The 18,726-nt window shown below is 39.3% G+C and overlaps 1 protein-coding gene across 1 annotated transcript; it reads right to left on the bottom strand.

Annotated features, from left to right (window-relative positions):
• Positions 1–328: 328 nt before the first annotated feature.
• On the bottom strand, positions 329–877 carry LOC122002165. The gene is made up of 2 exons (XM_042557254.1): positions 733–877; positions 329–636 (listed from the first exon to the last, which is right to left on the bottom strand). The coding sequence occupies exons 1-2, from the start codon at positions 875–877 to the stop codon at positions 329–331; spliced, it is 453 nt and encodes a 150-aa protein (XP_042413188.1).
• Between the last annotated feature and the right edge of the window lie 17,849 nt (positions 878–18,726).

Genomic DNA, 18,726 nt, shown 5'->3' with positions numbered 1-18,726 from the left:
ATTGTGATAGTAAAAATATGGGTTTAAGTAGTATCCTGCCGCGTGCAAAGAATAATGAAGCTGATTATCCCATCTAGTATCAATAAATTCTAACACTTTTTTACATTTCTCTCTGTTGTTATCAAATAACTTAAGAATTATTTCTTTTGCTCTAGCCATAGCTTCATAAATATAACCCATCGATGGCCTTGTTTCATTGTCGACAATGCGAAGAACCATCACTAGAAGACACATCACTTTTAAGTGTGTATGTCACATTATTCCAAAATGAAGATGTGAAAACAGTATCATTTGCCTTCTTATCCTTTATATCATTTGACCATTTACTTTATATCCACTGTGTTGATAAGAACATTCTCTTCAAAGCCTTTTGTCGTTTGTGGAGGCTTTGCAAAGTGAAAAATGTAGTAGCAAAACGGGTGACTCCATGTCTTGCTAGCTTTTTGTTTCTAGTAAATTCTCTCATGATGTGCAAAACACCTCCATGATTGTAAATGAAACCAACAAGAGCAATTTCTCTAGAAATAATCTTCCAAACCACCTCAATTTTGCCAATATCCTCTAGCATCAAATCAATGCAATGAGCGGCACATGGAGTCCAAAACAAATTCGGTCTTTTTGCTTGTAGAAGCTTACCTACAAAAAAAAAGAGTGAACAAATATCACCAATCAGGTTCATTCAAATTATGTAATATAATATCCAAGGAAGTAAAATTTCAACACTTCACATACCAGCTAAAACATAATTGCTTCCATTGTCTGTAATCACTTGCACGGCATTTTTCTCTCCCACACGTTCTACAAATCTATCAAGCAACTCATATAATAGGGTTCCAGTCTTGACATGGGTGGATACATCCACAGATTCCAATAACATTGTTCCTTTGGGTGAATTAACCAAAAAGTTGATTTATGTTCTATATTTCCTATCAGCCCGACATAATTGAGCAACCATATTTCTCACATTCATCTCTGTTTTCTTTCAACAACTCATTTGTGTAGGCAATTTATTTCTGTAAAAGGGATACCCTCAATTCATGATAACTTGGTAGTTTCAAATTCGGCCCGTTCTGACCTATGGCTTCAATCATTTCCTTGAAGCTATATAAATGGGCAGCATTGAAAGAAATCACAGATTGATACATGAAACGAGCTATCTTTTGAACTATTCGATCTCTAAGCTCTTTGTCACAAGCATCATTTATGTTTGCTTGCCTCAATTACCCCCCTTTGGTTTTCTTCTTCGTGATAAAGAGGTCCATTGGCCCTTTAACACTGCCACTTCCACTTCCAGTCTCATATGGAAGTCAAACTTCTCTTTTTGCTCTCTTTAGAACTTGCTTATACATCTTCTTCATCATCTTCATCTTCATCGATATCAAGAAAGCAAAAATCTTGCTTCAATCCACCACAAGCTCTCAATGTTTGTTTCTTCTTTTCATTCATATAGTTCAACAACTCATCACACACACTTTGTGGACATTCTTTGCATTTTCTAACATTTTTTGAATTTCCACCAATATGTTGTTTGGCTCGAAAAATTCCTCCATTGGACATGAAGCCCCAATACCTACATGTCACACTATTAGAATCATTTGGGTTTTCCACATAACAATGCTTCCAACCGGGGTCTCTCTTATTATCACCATCTGGTTGTGTGTTTTCTGATTGATGATGAGAAGTCATAATTAGATATCTGTAGACAAGAACATGTCCAAGAATCTACAATTGGCAGACAATAACATATAAAATCGGTTTATGGCTTTATGTATAGACAAGATCAAAGAAAACAGAACACAGACAAGAACACACTACCTGGTCCAGGAACCTTCAATCGGCAGACAAGAACACACAAAATCGGTTTATGGCTATATGCATAGACATGATCAAAGAAAATAGAACACAAAATAGGTATACAAGAACACATAACCTAGTCGAGGAACCTTCAATCGACAAACAATAACAGGTCCAGTAAGCTTCAATCTTCAATCAGTAGACAAGAACAGGACGAAGAAGCTTCAATTTTCAAAATTGATAATACAAAATTGAGAATACGTATCGCCATGCAAAACTAGGTTTTTTTTTTAAAAAAAAAATATTACTTATGGGCTGAAATTAGTTATGGGCTTATTTAATTGGGCTTTGGGCCATTTAAAAAAAAAAAAGAAGAGAAGCCTGCTTATGCAATGCGCACAAACTATTGCAAGGAGGCGCTTCGCCCAGACCGCCCGTTGCCTGGAGAAAGTTGGTTTAGAGGCGTTGCAGGCGCTTGTCCAGCCATGCACGTCGCCTGGTTGGAATCTAAGGCGCTGAAGTTACGCCTAGCGCCTGAGGCGCGCCTAGGTGCAACTTTGACAACTATGATCTCGACCCAACTGTGTATAAGTCAGGAGAGTTTGGACCGTGAAAAGGACACGATCAATACGACATATGGTTAACTCCTAAAAAGGAGTGAGGTTTCTAATGCAACCGTAAAGGATCACGACCCTGACTATGTCTGAATCGGGGGAGTTTAGGCCTTGAAAAGGACACGAGCGATACGACATATGCTCAACTCCTGAAAAGGAGTGAAGTTGCTGCCGCAGCCAAAAAGGATCTCGACCCGGACTATGTCTGAGTCAGGAGAGTTTGGGCCCTGAAAAGAATACGAGTGATATGGCATATGTTTGACTCCTGAAATGGAGTGAGGTTGCTACAATAGCCGAAAAGGATCTCGACCTTGACTATATCCGAGTCGAGGGAGTTTAGGCCCTAAAAAAGACACAGGCAATACGACATATGCTGGACTCTTGAAAAAGAGTAAGGTTGCTACCGTAGCCAAAAAGGATTTTGATCTCGATTATATCCGAGTCGGGAGAGTTTGGACTCTAAAAAGGATATGGGTGATATGACATATGCTCAACTCTTGAAAAGGAGTGAGGTTGCTACCGCAGTCGAAAAGGATCTCGACCCCGACTGTGTCTGAGTCGGGGGTTTGGGCCTTGAAAAGGACACGAGCGATATGACATATGCTCGACTCCTGAAAAGGAGTGAGGTTGTTATTGTTGGCCCAGGTAGGCCGGAAGAAGGGGAGGCGAACTGACTATTAAGAAAAACCTTCCTCGAGTTTTAACTCGGATAAAAAATGAACAACTAAAAAAACAAGGTCGAAAGAGTTACTTGGTTACAACCAGGGAAGTTGTTAATCCAAGGCAAGTAAACACACTAAAGATCTCCTTCTTTGAAGGCGAAGAAGTCTCTTACACTCGTTGGAAGCTCAGAAAGTAGGTAGGAAATGAATATAGAAGTTGCTATCTTTTTCCTAGGTCCAGGAGTCTTTTTATAGCCCCTAGAAAATCTTATCCGTGGCTTGAAGGCGCCTCCAATGAGGTGCCAAAGGATAAAGCTTTATCCTTTGGCAATGGCTAAAATTAGTCTGGTCGAAGGTGCCTTCCATAAGGCTGGAAGGCACCTTCGTACTGAAGGCACCTTCGTACTGTTCATCGAAGGTGTCTTCCACAGTGAAGGTGCGGAGGCGCGCGAAGGCGCACGGAGGTGTCTTCAACTCCCTTTGAAGGCGCCTCTAGCAGCATTTTCAGCCTTCTTTTGCTCTCCTGTTGCTCCGATTGCCTCGGTGAAGTCGGCCAACCGAAATAGGGCTCACCTGAACCCAATTTCTGGCCTTCCCCTCAAGCAGACTTCCTCCCGGCTTCTCGTCCCTCGGACCGCCGCGTGTGTCCTTCTCGTTCGTCGATGTACTTTTCCACAGCACCTCGTCCATCGGATGCACCGAGCTAGTCGACTCTCTCCTGCGTCGTCCTTCTTGCTAGTTGTGTCTTCTGCTTGACTTTCTGTACTCCTAAGCTCCTACACACTTAGACACAGGGTTAAACACTAACAGAACCTAACCTGACTTGGTTGATCACATCAAAACTACTACGGGGTACGAACAATCTCACCCTTTTTGATGTGACCAAACCCAAGTTAAGTTAGGGTTTAAAAAAAAATTCTAATTTTTGTAAGTAAAAAAACATTTGCATGTAAGAAAATTTTTCTAAGTAAAATTTTCTATAAAAATTTTAAAAAAATTTACTAAAAAATTTTTCAAGTAAAAATTTTTAATCCTTTCTAAAATTCTAACTTGTTTTAAAAAGATAAGAATTAATTAAAATATTTAATTAATTTTAATAGAAAATTAAGGTATTTTTATAACTTCTAAATACTCAACAGTTATTCAATTAAATACTTATTTCAATAATTGGCTTCTAGGCTGTGGCGAGGTACTATGCCTTCTTGGATATTGGAATAACAACCACTTTCTAGACAAAGTCTCTTAAAAAAATTTAATATTTAATTTACTCTGAAAGTCATAATTTAAAAACATTCAATTCAAATATGATTTTGGAATCCAATATAGATTCCTTCCTATTGAGTTAATTAAAAATTTCTTAGGTACGTATTTCTTTGAAATTTTTCTAATTTTTCCCTTATTGTATTTAAGGTATCAATTCAATCCACTATATTTTTTAATGCATTGAATATTTGAGCATGCATGATTTTTTAAATTTTCTATTACATTTTTCAAGCTTTCATTTTCATTTTTTATTTTATCATAGTCTTCTAATCGACAAGATTTAGCTAGAGTTAACTTTAATTCTTTAACTTCTTTTTCTAATTTATAATAATTCTTTGTTAATAATTTAACAAACTGAAATAACTTGTCAGGAGAAATAGACCGTGCCTGACTTACCTTGTCGATCTCGTGATCTGAAGCTCCCCCTGAAGTACTGCTTTCTTTCGATTTCGCTCCTCCTTCATCGATGCTTTCAATTCTCATTTCGGAGGAGCTTGCTTCGTCTCCTTCTTCTTGGTGACTTGCCACTAGCGCAAGTCCGGCGATGACTTCAATTTTTGATTCGGACGACGTTTCATCCTAGGTTGCCTTCATATTATTGTGTTTATTTGCTTGGGTCGGCTTCTTGTTCTTGTCCTTGTCTTTCAATTTAGGGCAATTGTCTTTCACATGCCTTTCTTCATTGCAGTGGTAGCATCTTATCATTCTTTTTCTACCCTACACTTGATTAAATCTTTTAGTTTTAAATAACTTTTTAAATTTACCTATCATCAGTGTTGTTTCCCTATCATCGAGAGAAGATTCTGAATCTTGTTCGTCCATCTTTGCTTTTAAGGCAATGTTATGATCTTTCTTCGGACCTGTACATCTCATTTCATGGACTTTAAAAGTTGAAAATAATTCTTCTAAAGTAGTTGAATCTAGCTCCTTAGATATATAATAAGCACTACTAATGATGTCCATTCAGTATTTCTCAGGAATGCGTTAAGAGCGTACCTTAGCGAATCTTGGTTACTTAGCTTTTCTCCGAGATTTGTGAGTCCAGTGATGAGCTCCTTGATCCTCGAGTGAAGGTGTGCAATAGTTTCACCTTCTTCTAGTTTGATGTTGCTGATCTGGTTTCTGGGCAGATCCTGTCCTGCGAGTTTCACCTCCGAGGTTCCTTCATGTAGTTCCAAGAATTTCTCCCAAAGCTCTTTTGCAGACTCACAGGCTCTGATCCGGTTGACTTCTTATGGCAGTAAGACGCTTAGCAGATGGAACTCTGCTTTTTCGTTTGCCACGAAATCTACCTGTTCTTTTTTGGTCTAGTGGTATTTTTCTTTGCATTCGGGTGCGAGAAAATCAAATTTCATTATTAAAAGCAAATCGAAATCAGTTTTGAAAAATACCTCCATCTTCTTCTTCCAATTGGCGAAATCCCCCTCGAATGTTGAACGCCTCGGTTAGACTCCCCGCCTTGATAAGTCTCAAGGGCCATTCGAGATGCCTTTAACTAGGCTAGCTCCTCATCCTTAGCGTTAAGCTGAGCCTTCGCTGCACACTGATCAACTGACCGACTCTCTTGCTCAGCATTCAGCGCGACCTCAGCTTCCTTCAAGTTTTGCCCCAAGATCTGGGCCTCTTTGTACTTAATCTCCAAGTCTTCAATCGCCTAGAGCTTCCTGGTATTGGCCGAGTGGATCTTGGACTCGAAGGTGCTAGCCTGTTTATTTAACTGAGCCAACAAGGTGGCCTGCTCGGCACTTTTTCCCTTCTCTGTCTCGAGCAGCTCGGAGCTATTTTTCAGATGACCCTTAGTTGGGCCATTTTGGTGCTCATCTGCTCCGTACGTGCCTGAGAAGCCGCCTCCTGGCCACTCGGGGGGCGTAACTACTGGACTTCATGCTCCAGATAGGCGAGCCTATGGCACATGGCCAATATCTCTATCTAATATTGCAATGACAATAGAATTATAAAATCCAAACAGACGACAAAGAAGAAAAGATAGGTATACATACCCCAGTGGACATCTGGTGTGGCTGTTGGTGCGTTCCCCTGGAGCGATAACCACCACACAAGTTCTAGCATCGACCCATATTTGTGTGAGTGGCCCTTGGATTCTTATTTGATGCTCGGGGGTGAGGGACGCTAGGTCGTCCGGACTACAGTACTCGTCAGTCGACAAGTGGATGATTGCAGTTATTGACCTTTGGTCACTCGGACCAGAAGGTTCAGAAGTTGCCCTGCCCGTGGGTTGTGTGACTGGCTAAATGCGGGACACCCAGGAAGCCGGTAGAGAGGGTGGAATGAAGGCGGTCGATGGCGCAACTAGTATCCCTTCAGGCAGCTCGGACAATGATGGTGTCCGGTCAGAGGATACGAAAGCAGGAAGCGTAGTGACTCCCTGATTGGGAGCGGGGGCGAAGGTCTTGCCTCGCTCAGAGGTAGGTCGATAAGTGAGCAGTGTTGAAGTTTGCAAGGCAGAGGTTGTGGATCGGGAGGCCCCTTCCGCACGGTGCTTCTTGCGATGCACCACAGGTTCGCCAGAAGTTGCTGACTCTGAAGTGACCGCTATCAGGACCATGGACGACCGTTCGGGCGGAAGGTCCGCTGTTGCAACCGCCACATCGCTTGCATTTGTCTAACTTCCCCCAACTCCACTCCCCAACACTTGGGTTCCCTCCTCCTTACCGAACGGATCCTTGTGGAAGCCGACCAGTTGCAAGCCACAGCTCTCCAGCTTGGCTACGACCGCAGCATTGATCTCTACATCCGCAAGTTTGCACTTGTCGACCAGACGCGTGCACAACATGATTCGAGCTGCACAAAAGTAGGAAAAATTAGTTAGATTCAAAGGTTGAGAGAAGAAAGGGCATACCTAGGCAGGATGGATGCTTCGTGAGGATCAGACTCAGGATGAACAAGTAGAGGATGCCCTTCAGCAACAACTTCTGGATGCGGTATTTCTGACTGACCAAGCTTGAAGTTGGAGGTAGTCTGATCGGTTCTTGTATTTCTTGAGATCCGGAGGGTTTGACACATCTAATTGCCAGTTGGTTGGAAAGTCCAGCCGCTCGGAAAAGCGAACAAAGAAGAAGTAGTCCTTACAATGCTTATTGGAGGATGACATCTTATCAAAGAAGACTAGGTCCACTCGGGCTTGGAAGAGAAAAGTTCCTGGCTCGGACAATTTGGGATGATAGAAATAGTGGAAGAGCCAAGGAGTAAGAGGAATGTCGTGTAGGTGGAACAGGACGATGACTTCGCACAACAGCCGAAAGGAGTTCGACACTAATTGATGGAGAGATGCGAAAATATTTACAAATGGTAGAAAAGAAGGGATTGATCGGGATCGCATACCGACAGTAAATTGGTTCCTAAAGAAGCATAAAAAACCCGACAGTGGTTCGTTAAACGCTTATGATAGTCCGAGGGAATTTCATAAGCGTCTCTCAAGCTCTCAACGTCGCTGCCATCGAACCTGGACTCGATGGAAGTGTACTAGAGCCTAGGGACAGTGACGGGAGGTAGTGAGGAGCTCGCCATCGAAAAACAAAGAGATTGAAGAAGTGCGATGAAAAGATCCGATTGAAAGGGGAAGGAAGCTTACTGAAAGATTGTCGAAGAGACAGAAGGAACGAAATGTTGTCGGAGAACTCGAAGACGAAGGTGCGCGAAGTAATGAAGAAGGCAACGCACGCGAGGTTTATAAACCTCGCAGTCGATCGCCCTGAGGCGTCCGATCTAGGGTTGGGAAAACTAGGAGAAGATCCAGCTGTTGAATTTGAAAAGGTATCTGTCACATCGCAAGTGGATATCCACCTGTCACATCAAACGTGTGGCCGTAGAAAAAAAAGACACATGGTGCTCAACCATCGGATGACATTAATGAGGCTTAATTAAAAAGTATGATCGCATGCTCGTCCATAATGATCAGGGACTTGCACGGTCTCTGAAAAATCTGGATGACGTCATGGCACTCGGCCGAAGATCACAGGAAAAAGATTTTTCCCAAAGTGTTGCCGCACATTGCCCGAGCGATGGAAGCTCAGTTTGCTTCGAAGAACTTAATCCAAGTGATGTTTATATACCAGTCTGACAAGGCGCAACTGAACGACAAAGGCGTGGGAACCATCAATGACTACATTGGTCCAGTCAGTCGGACTTGCAGCCTCCTTCGACTAGACTTGAGGGGGAGGCTTGTGATGCGGTGACAGAAGGAGAGCTGCTTGGCACGGGGTCAACTGTCATGGTGGAGGTCAAAGTCAAGATAGTCAACGCTTAAGCGTCAAAGAGCCGAACGGAGGATAAATGCAACGGTCGGTCGGGACAGTGAAGAAAAATTCGAGCGGGCAACCCTTTCAACTCGGGAGGATATGATAAGCAGGCGCTTAAGTCATTATCAAGACATCGATGAAGACTAGATAGTTTGTCCAAACGAAAGAAGGCAAGTTACTGCATAGCTACCGCATGGAAGAGCAACCTGAGGCCGCCAGAGCGGATGGGTCCCGGCCGAGCGACTACCTTGCTCGGCCAAGCAGTGGGACATGACGGTCGATGGAGTAAAGTCCCGGCCAAGTGGCTACCCCACTCGACCCAGCAATGAGACCACTGTAGTACCACTTGACATCCTTTTGGGAGACAGTTCCGCTGACACGAGGTATGGTCGACAAGCAGATCGTATGACAGAAACTTCTACTGTCACGTCAAGGATATGCATGCCCTGTTAAGGTATGGTGTCAGGAGTACTTTCCTAACAAGGCCTTTTCATGGGACACCTAGGAGAGTGTGCCCATGCCTCGAGAAGTGTGCACGTTGCCCACCAGGGCTCTATATAAAAGGGGGTCCATCACTGGTGGAGGTACGTGTTATTCTTGAGTTCTACTATTGCTACTGTTGCTCCCCTTTTCTCCACATTTCGGTGACTGACTTGAGCATCGGAGGGTCAACGACGGGGACCCCTTCCCTGGCCCGGCATTGACGCCGTTTGTTTTCCAGAGCGGAGCGAAGTCCACGTCCAGTCAGTGAAGCTGCCACCTCCCAGCTTTCCAGCTTCACGATTTCAGACAGGATCAATCTTCTTTACTTAATTTTCAAGTTCATATAATAAAAATTAATTAAAAATTTTAACTTGAATCAATTTGTCACTTAAATTAATCTTTAATTTAATAAATTTTAAATTAAATAGATCCTAAAACTTAACCCCTAACTAATTAATTTAAATATATATATATATATATATATATATATATATAATATTAATAATATTATTAATAAAAATAAAAACCACGAACGAGAGCCTAAAACCAGGGGTGCCTGCCCCTGGTATCTGGATCCGGGCGCCCCACACTGCACCCAAATCCAGGCCCCCGGGCCTAGTCCGAGCGCCCGAAACGCCCTATAAGAGGGGGGGTAGGTGTGCCCCCAACCCTTGTCCCTTGCCCTTTTCTCTTTTGCAAAAAGCCCCTTACCGAGTTTTACGAGCAAAAGTAAGAAAAGAAAAAATATTTTTTCTAAAACTTTCCTACTTCAGTTATCAAGTTTTGCGCTGCGGATCAACCAAGATCGTCAATTCTTTTATAAATATTCCTGATGTCTCGGTCAATTTTTTTTAACCTTAAACTTTATTTTTTTTTTCTTTCTTGCTTAAAATTTCATTTTTAGGCTATTGTTTGTTAATTAGGAAACGATCTCATTCTCGTGTTGGTCCCTCGACTGCTAGTACAGACCCTAGGTTCCCACTGATAAACTTAGGATTAGATTTTCCTCTACCATATATGTTCCTATACCCTCTAGACTTTTAGATAGACACTTTTTTATGAGATCATATATTCCTACTATAGAGATTATTGATTATTACATCTTGCAGTGATTAATTTATTGCTCTAGTTCAGTTAATATAGGTTTGTGTGCTAAGTTGTATAACAACCTAGTTAGAGTCAATGACTTTAGCTACACTACTAGGGTTTCCGGTACAGATATGACCTTATCTCCCACTATTATTCGAGACTTTTTGGGTCTACGTCCATCCACATGTCATTTCCAGTGCTACCCTCCTCGGGATCCACCATTTGGTGATCCCTACTCACATATCACACTTGATATGATCTATTCATATTTTTTGGGGGGTCAGCGTGTACCGGCTGTGACCCTATTTAGATCAGTTACCTTTAGAGTTCAGGACTATGTCCTCTATCGAGTTCTAGTTACATGTATTTTGCCCCTGACCACTCGCGACGTAGCAATAATGCGTCCTTTTCATTCCTTTCTCCTTTATGCATTATGTCATAGATTAGATATAGACATTAGTTTGTATATATTTCAGATCATCCTCTATTCAGCTAGTATTACCACTAGTTAGCGGGTCCACATGTCATATTGTCATATTTTGACTGCATACATTGCCTCATTGGGCGTTGATGTTATTGTAGGTGATGTTAGAGCCCTAAATGAGTTTGACATGGTAGGTCCTAGGAACTTCTCCTTAGGGGGTGTACATATAGATGATGAGGGTGCCCTATCCTGGAGGAGAGAGGTCGAGCACCAGTCTAATCCAGCTGCCCTGCCCCCATCCTGATCTTGAGGCCCAGGATCAGCCTGATCCAGCTCTAGATGAGAAGGTAGAGCTAGATGCGTACGTTGTTGATCTCTTTAGGGCACCAGCACCGACACCTCCACTCCCTCGTACGTTAGATGACCGAGTTACCATACTTGAGGCTTCCATGACGAGTCTTCGACAGGAGATCTCCAATCTTCGACGGGACATGTCCAGTTCTCGAGAGGAGAATCAGACTCGTCATACTGAGTTGACGGATTTCTTACGATCCTGGGTTCCGACCCATCTTCCTCATCCTCGCAGTAGTGTAGTATTTGACTGTTATTATTCTTGTTTATTTGTTGTTGACTTGATATGACTTTACTTTCACTTCAGTTACTAGTATTCCATTTTCTTTTAGCCAGTTTCACTTTAGTGATTTGCCTTGCTATTGCTTTTTACATAATATTTGATCTCACTATGTTATCAAATTAAGGGGGAGGATTTATTTAAATAAGTTAAAAATGATTTCTAAAAATAATCTCAATATGCTTCTTTCCTTTATAACATCTTTCTGTCTTTGAAAATTTTTCTCATTTTTTTAACTACTTTCAAAATTAGACTTATATAATTATATTTTTCAAAGTACTTTAGATTTTTGAAGAAAATGTTTATCTCTTTGAAAAATATTTTTAGAATATTTTGAAAAATTATTCTGTAAAAAAAAATTACTCTTCAAGTGTTAGAAAAATTACTTTGAAAATTTTTGACTATCTTTTATCTTAAAAATCCTTATTAGAAAGTTTTTTTATAATTACTTTGTAATTAATTTCCTACAAAAATATTAAAGCTTTAGAAATCACTTTTCTAATTTTCCTTAAGAAATTTTTTTAAAAAAATAAATAAATAACTTTGAATTTTTTTTCAAACTTAAAGAAGTTTTTTACAAAGCTTTATTTCAACAAAGCTCTTAAATATAATTCCTTAGAAGTTTTACTTTAAACTTCCTTTGAAAATATTACTTAGACATTTCTTTTGAAAGTCTTACTTATAAAATTTTAAATCTTTGAAAATCATATTTACCATATCTTAAAAAATTATTACTTTTGAAATATTTGAAAACTTGTAAAATTTCAGTTATTACTTTTGAAATATTTGAAAAATTACTTGTAAAATTTCCTAAAATATTTATGTTAGCTAGATCCCTAGAGTCAATCATTTGATGATTGTATTTTGGACTTGTTGTATCATATTCTATATAAATAAAGACATTTGGTTTTTGGTTATTATACTTACTTGTATTGGTGCCAAATAAACTAAGTATAATAACGTCCTTGAGTAGAAGGTTCTTACCTATATCAATCGATTGGTTGAATCGATAGTGAGATGATATAGGGAACACTACTCTTAATCATTCCTAGTCGAGTATTAACATTCAGGGACAATGTTAATACAATAAGACTAGCATGTAGGTCAACTCGATGACTTGATCTCACAAGTCATGGATATAGAGATATCAAGTTGACACATGGGTATGCATTAGAGAATGTATACTGAATGACCCGCCATGAGAAAGTATCATGGATCGTTATATGAGTATCATATACTTTCTCATGTGGCTATTAGTATGACTACTAGTCCTTAGACCTGAAGTCACCATGGTTTCCTTCATAAGGAGTTATGTACTTTGGTTTCGTCAAACGTCACCCGTAACTGGGTGGACCATAAAGGCGATTACTGGGTATGTAACAAATTATGCGGAGGGATGTAAGTGATGTAGATGGGATCTATCCCTCCTATATGACGGGAGAGACATCGGTATTCTTGATAGAGTGAGACCACGAAGTGCATGGTCATGCCCAAATGAGTCAATATAATATATTGAGCTCATTTGATTTAGTGAGTCTACTTGGAGTTCAAGATTTAGATTGATCAGAGGATGACACGGTCTATGCCTCACATTGATCAATCTAGATGTCTAGGATAGAAGGACACTTGTCATATATTGTGAGGAGTCACAATTAGTAGTCACAAGGTAATGTTGGATCTCAACATTCTGTAACTTGGGTAGTAATGATATGTTGCTAGATACCGCTCATTACTTATGCTCCTAAATGAGTTTAGGGCATTGCCAACGTTACAAGAACCTATAGGGTCACACACTAAGGACAATTAGATGGAGATTAGGTTCATATGATGAACCAAGAGGATTAGATTTATTTGATAAATCAAATTGGATTAAGAGTAATCCTAATTGGGCTAACTTGAGTTGGACTCAAGTTGATTCATATGTTCAATGAGTCTAATTTAGATTATGACTCATTGAATCAATTTAATTAAATGAATTAGATTCATTATATTAAGTTGGCTTGAATCAAATGGTTGGATTCGATCAACCATGGGAGAGATTTGGTCAAGTTTGACTTGACTTGAGAGGAAGAGGAAGAGTCAAGTTTGACTTGACTATTTGCCACATCATTAGTGATTTGGCATTAGGAGGACTAATGATGATGTGCCACATCATCAAAGTGTGCCACCTCATGGGAGTTACAATGTCATTCTCTTTAATGGCTACATTTAATGAGAATGGGGGTTACACATTCTAAGGTGGCCGGCCACTTTAGTGTGGATGAGAATTTGATTTTTTCATTCAAGACTCATTATTCCATCTTCTTCCTCAAGTGCTCTTCTCCTTTCTCCCTCTCCTCTTCTTGTCGTGACCTATCAAGGTGCTAGCACATCTTCGTTTAGGTCTTCTCCACCTAATTAGTTCGTGTGGATACTTCTAGAGGAGTATCTATTTTGATACTCTTGAGATCCGGCACCGTTTGGACGAGCGGGAACGCGAAGGGCTTCGCTTCAAAGGTATAAAAGTTTTTCTTTTGTAGATCTACTGTAGATCGAAGCTTTAAACTCGTACTCGTATTTTAGAAAGTTTTCCTTCGCACGAGATCCAGTGGCATGGGTGATTCGGGGTTTCCGCGATGCGAAAAAGAGGTTTTCGCGGCCCGAAAAACCCAACAATTTACTCCTCCCTTAAATGAACCTGAGCTTTTATTTAACATCACTTGCAAAGTTTGTTTACAGTAATTAGTATTCAAAGTTCCTTACATGGCCATAATTCTTTGAAACTTACTTAAAGATCTCAGCTTGTAATATTTTCTTATTTATTTATTTACATTATGTCTTTTATTTTTATTTTTTTTTGATGTATGCCAAAGGAGGAGGATAGTGGATTAAGTTAGAAAAATTGAACTCACTTCTAAAAATCTTTATGCTTTATTGATTAATTGTATTTTTTTCTAACTTTAATCTGGGTTGTCACTACATCAAAAAAGGGGGAGATTGTTGGTGCAGGTTGCACTAACAGTCCGATTTTGATGTATGACAAATAGGTTAAAGTTATATGGGTTGTTTGCCTACCGTTTCTACTAAGTATGCAGGAGTTGACTGGTCTGAAGGACCTGACACAGGCTAAAATCCAGATAGGCCCGCGGGGCCCGATAGCTGGTGGGAAATCCAGCTAGGTCCATGGGGTCCGATAGCTGGTGTGAAGTCCAGATAAGTCCGCAAAGCCCAATATCTGGCGGGAAGTCCGGTTGGGTCTGCGGAACCTGACAACTGGTCGAACTCCATTTGGGTATATGACCCTGACAACTGGCAGGAAGTCCGGTTAGGTCTGCGAGACCTGACAACTGGCCGAACTCCAGTTGGGTCTGTGGGCTTGATAACTGGCGAGAAAACCTGATGGGTCAGAGACAAGTCGAGTGACTGCAAGTAGTAAGTAAAGGTAAGCAATTGGAGGAGAGATCTAGTGAGGATTGTTGGTCGCTATTCGGAATTCCGTTCTGCTTCCCCTGTACAAAGATTTATACAAGCACAGAACTTTCCTAACAACCTATGTGTTTCTTATGAGTTAAACTTGAATTGGAAATGGAACTTAAGATTTTTACTTCAAGTTCAACTCATGTGTTCTTCAGTAGTTAAAACTTGGATTGCAAACGATACTTAACATTATTATTAGGTAGCGTTTGGTTTAGAGGTTTGAGAATGAGGGAATGGATTTATTCCCAAATCTTGTGTTTGGTTGATGATAATGGAATCAAGATTTTGGAATGAAACCCAAAAACTTGGGTATGGATGATACGCACCCCTTCCCTTGGGTTTTCATGGAATGAGAATAAGAATTAAGTTTTGGACGAAAATACCCTTAGTATATTTGTTCAATTTTTCTTTCATTTCACTCTCTCTCGTTGTCTCTCTCATTATACTTTCTTTCTCCTCATTTTATCATCACATTTTCTCTCTCAACATACTTTCTCTCTCCTCATTCTCTCTCATCATACATTCTCTATCTTTTCTCTCTGTATTCTCTCTCATCACTCTCTCTCTCATTATTTTCTCTCTCTTCATTTTTTCCTCATTTTTTTTATCATACTCTCTCTCATCATACTTTCTCTCTCCTCAATCTCTCTTACCATACCCTCTTTCCATATTTTATCTCATCACACTTTCTCTCATCACACATTCTCTATCATTTTCTCTTTGTATTCTCTCTCATCACACACACTCTCTCATTATTTTCTCTCTCTTCATTATCTCCTCATTTTTTATCATACTTTCTCTATCATATACTTTCTCTCTCCTCAATCTCTCTTACCCTACTCTCTCTCCATATTTTCTCTCATCACACTTTCTCTCTCTTCATTTTTTCCCATCATACTTTCTCTCTCATCACATTTTCTCATCATACTTTCTCTCCTCAATCTCTCATTTTCTCTCATCACACTTTCTCTATCTTTATTTTTTCCCATCACTCTTTCTCTCTCAACATACTTTCTCTCTCATCATATTTTTTCTCTTCTCAAGCTCTCATATCACGCTCTCTGTCCTCATTTTCTCTTATCACACTTTCCCTCTCTTCATTTTTTTCTCATCACACTTTCTCTCTCATCACACTTTCTCTCCCATCATTCTTTCTCATCATATGTTTCTCTCACATTCAACTTTCTTTTCCATTTAATTTTTTCTCTTATTTTCCTCTAAGGGTAAAAAATGAAATTTAGGTTCATTCCGATTGAAAATATTCAACTAACCAAACATTATTTTTAAGAATGATATCCAAGCTCATACTCATTCCCATTCCACAATACTATGATACTCATTCCCATTCCGATTCCTAGGAGAGAACCAAACGCCACCTTAATCCAAGTTCATCCCATGTTACAGAAGTTGATTAAATATCTATTTCAAGGATTGACTTCCAAGTTAAATATGATGAAACATTTGGTCTTCTTGGGTATGAGATCATCCACCACTTCCTAGACAAAATCTTTCAAAGAAATTGGATATTTAAACTTCTTACAATAACCCTAGGTTTAACTACAGAGACTTCAATAGAAGCACAAGATCAAAACACAAAACCGAAACACGAAATTGCTAGCCTCTTGTGTTGGTATTTCAGGATCCATACAAAGAACACAAACTAATTAATTTGAAGCGGAAACAATTAATTAGTTATACCTTTCTTTGTAGCTAAAGACCTCTTGATCTTCTGTTGTGTTCCTCTCCTTCTCTTGGACGTCGTGTGGATGACGATTTACCAAGATGAAATCCACCCAAACAACTTCTTCTTTGCCTACAAGTTTCGGCCACCCAAAGAATGCCAAAATAGGAAACTTCCTTCTCTTCTCCTTCTTCTCCAAGCAACCGGCCACCAATTTCTTCTTCTTTTCTTTCAAGTTTTGACCACCAAGAAAAGATGAGTGCCGACCTTAAAAAGAAGAAAGGGCGAGAAGAAGATGTGTGATGTCGGCCTTAGGGAAGAAAACAAGGTGAGAGGGAGAAGATGAGAGAAGGGTCGGCCACCAAGGAATCAAAGAACCACCGGCCACCAAGGATATATAAGGTAGAGTCCCTCCTTCTCTTCTTCTTCTCCTTCAAGCAACCGGCCACCAATGGAATCAAAAGTGTGCCACCGACCCTAAGCTTTAGAAGAAAAGAGAGGAGTTGGCCACCAAGGATAGAACAAGAGAGGAATCATGTAGATCATTATTCTTCCTCTAAGGCACCATCTATTTTCTTTTACAATCCTTAGTAATGGCTAAAAAGGAAAGTTTTAAATATAATTAAAACTTCCTTTTAATTCCAATCATGACAAAAAAGAAAATTTTAATAATAATTAAAATATCTCTCTTTTAAATTTCTTATTGTGATGACTACAAAAGGAAAGTTTTAAAATTAGTCTCTCTCTTTTAAATAATGTAGAAGACTACAAAGGAAAGATTAAAATTACAACTTCTCTTTTAAATCATAGTTACAAAAAAGAAAGTTTTGTCAAAATTAAAATCTCTCTTTTTAAATATTATAGATAACTACAACAAAGGAAATATTAAATCTCTCTTTTGAACCTTTGCAGATAGCTATAAAAAGAAAGATTTTAAAATTTAAAACTCTCTTTTAAAACTATGTGGATGGCTATAAAAGGAAAGATTTATAATTAAAATCTCTCTTTTAAATCCCTTTAAGGATGACTATAAAAGGAAAGATTTTTTACAATTAAAATCTATCTTTTAAATCCCTTTAAGGATGACTATAAAAGGAAAGATTTTAAAAACTAAAACACGCTTTTTAATTCTATTGTGGTCAGCCCCTTGCTTGGGCACCAAGCAAGGCTTGGTCAGCCACATCTTCGACACCAAGATGTGCTTGGCCGGCCACATCTTAGACACCAAGATGTGCTTGGTCGGCCACATCTTGGACACCAAGATGTGCTTGGTCGGCCCTAACATGGACTAGAAGATGGGTTTGGGTGGATACAAGGTTTTATATATAGAGGCTACAACAGGGACCGAGAGGAGGAATTAGTTTTGGCCTCCCGATGAGCTTGAGCTTCCTGTGTTCGACCCGAACACCCAACTCGAGTTCATCAATAATAACTTATACCACTAAAGAGTTATTATTGAACTACCACACCAATCTCATATTACATTATATGCTCCTTCTTATCATGAGTGCATTAATCTCCCTGTGTTTAAGATATCGAATGTCCATTAATTAAATGAGTTACTGACAACTCACTTAATTAATATCTAGCTCCAAGAGTAGTACCACTCAACTTCATTGTCATGTCGGACTAAGTCCACCTGCAGGATTTACATGACAATCCTTATGAGCTCCTCAAGAGGACATCATCAACCTAGATAACTAGGACACAGTTTCCTTCTATAATCAACAACACACCATATAAATAATATTATTTCCAAACTTATCAGACCTATTGATTTAACGAATAAATCTCACCCATTAATAAATTAAAGAAATAAATACTAAGTATATGTGTTTGTTATTATATCGAGATTAAGAGTACGCACATCCATAATAACAGAGGTTATGTTCTTTTATGCAGTCAGTATAAAAAGAAACAATCTCAAATGGTCATGCTCAATATACACATAGTGTACTAGTGTAATTTTATAGTCAAAATAAACTAATACCAAATTACATTACAATCATTCCAATGGTTTGTCTCAATCCATCTTGGTTGTGAGCTACTATTTATAATTTATAAGGAATTGATAACATGATCTTCTGTGTGACACCACACACCATGTTATCTACAATATAAATTAAATGGACAACTGCATTTTATTAAATGCAGACATTTGACCAATGTGATTCTTCTTTCAAAATAAATATTCATACAAAAAGATAGGCTTTTAGTATACATTCTAACAAGGACGTGTTCCCCATTGAGGGAACTGTAGGTGTCAGTTTAGCTTAGATCCATTTTGGAAATCTAAACTGAAACCTTAACTAGATCCTGGTCTTGGAGAGATATGATCTAATTACTACTTATATTTTATTATATTGTGCT

The sequence above is a fragment of the Zingiber officinale genome, chromosome 7A, assembly GCF_018446385.1.
Source record: "Zingiber officinale cultivar Zhangliang chromosome 7A, Zo_v1.1, whole genome shotgun sequence".
In the NCBI taxonomy this organism is placed as follows: Eukaryota; Viridiplantae; Streptophyta; class Magnoliopsida; order Zingiberales; family Zingiberaceae; genus Zingiber; species Zingiber officinale.
Note: the sequence above shows the minus strand (reverse complement) of the source record. Positions and strands in the feature narration are given on the sequence as shown.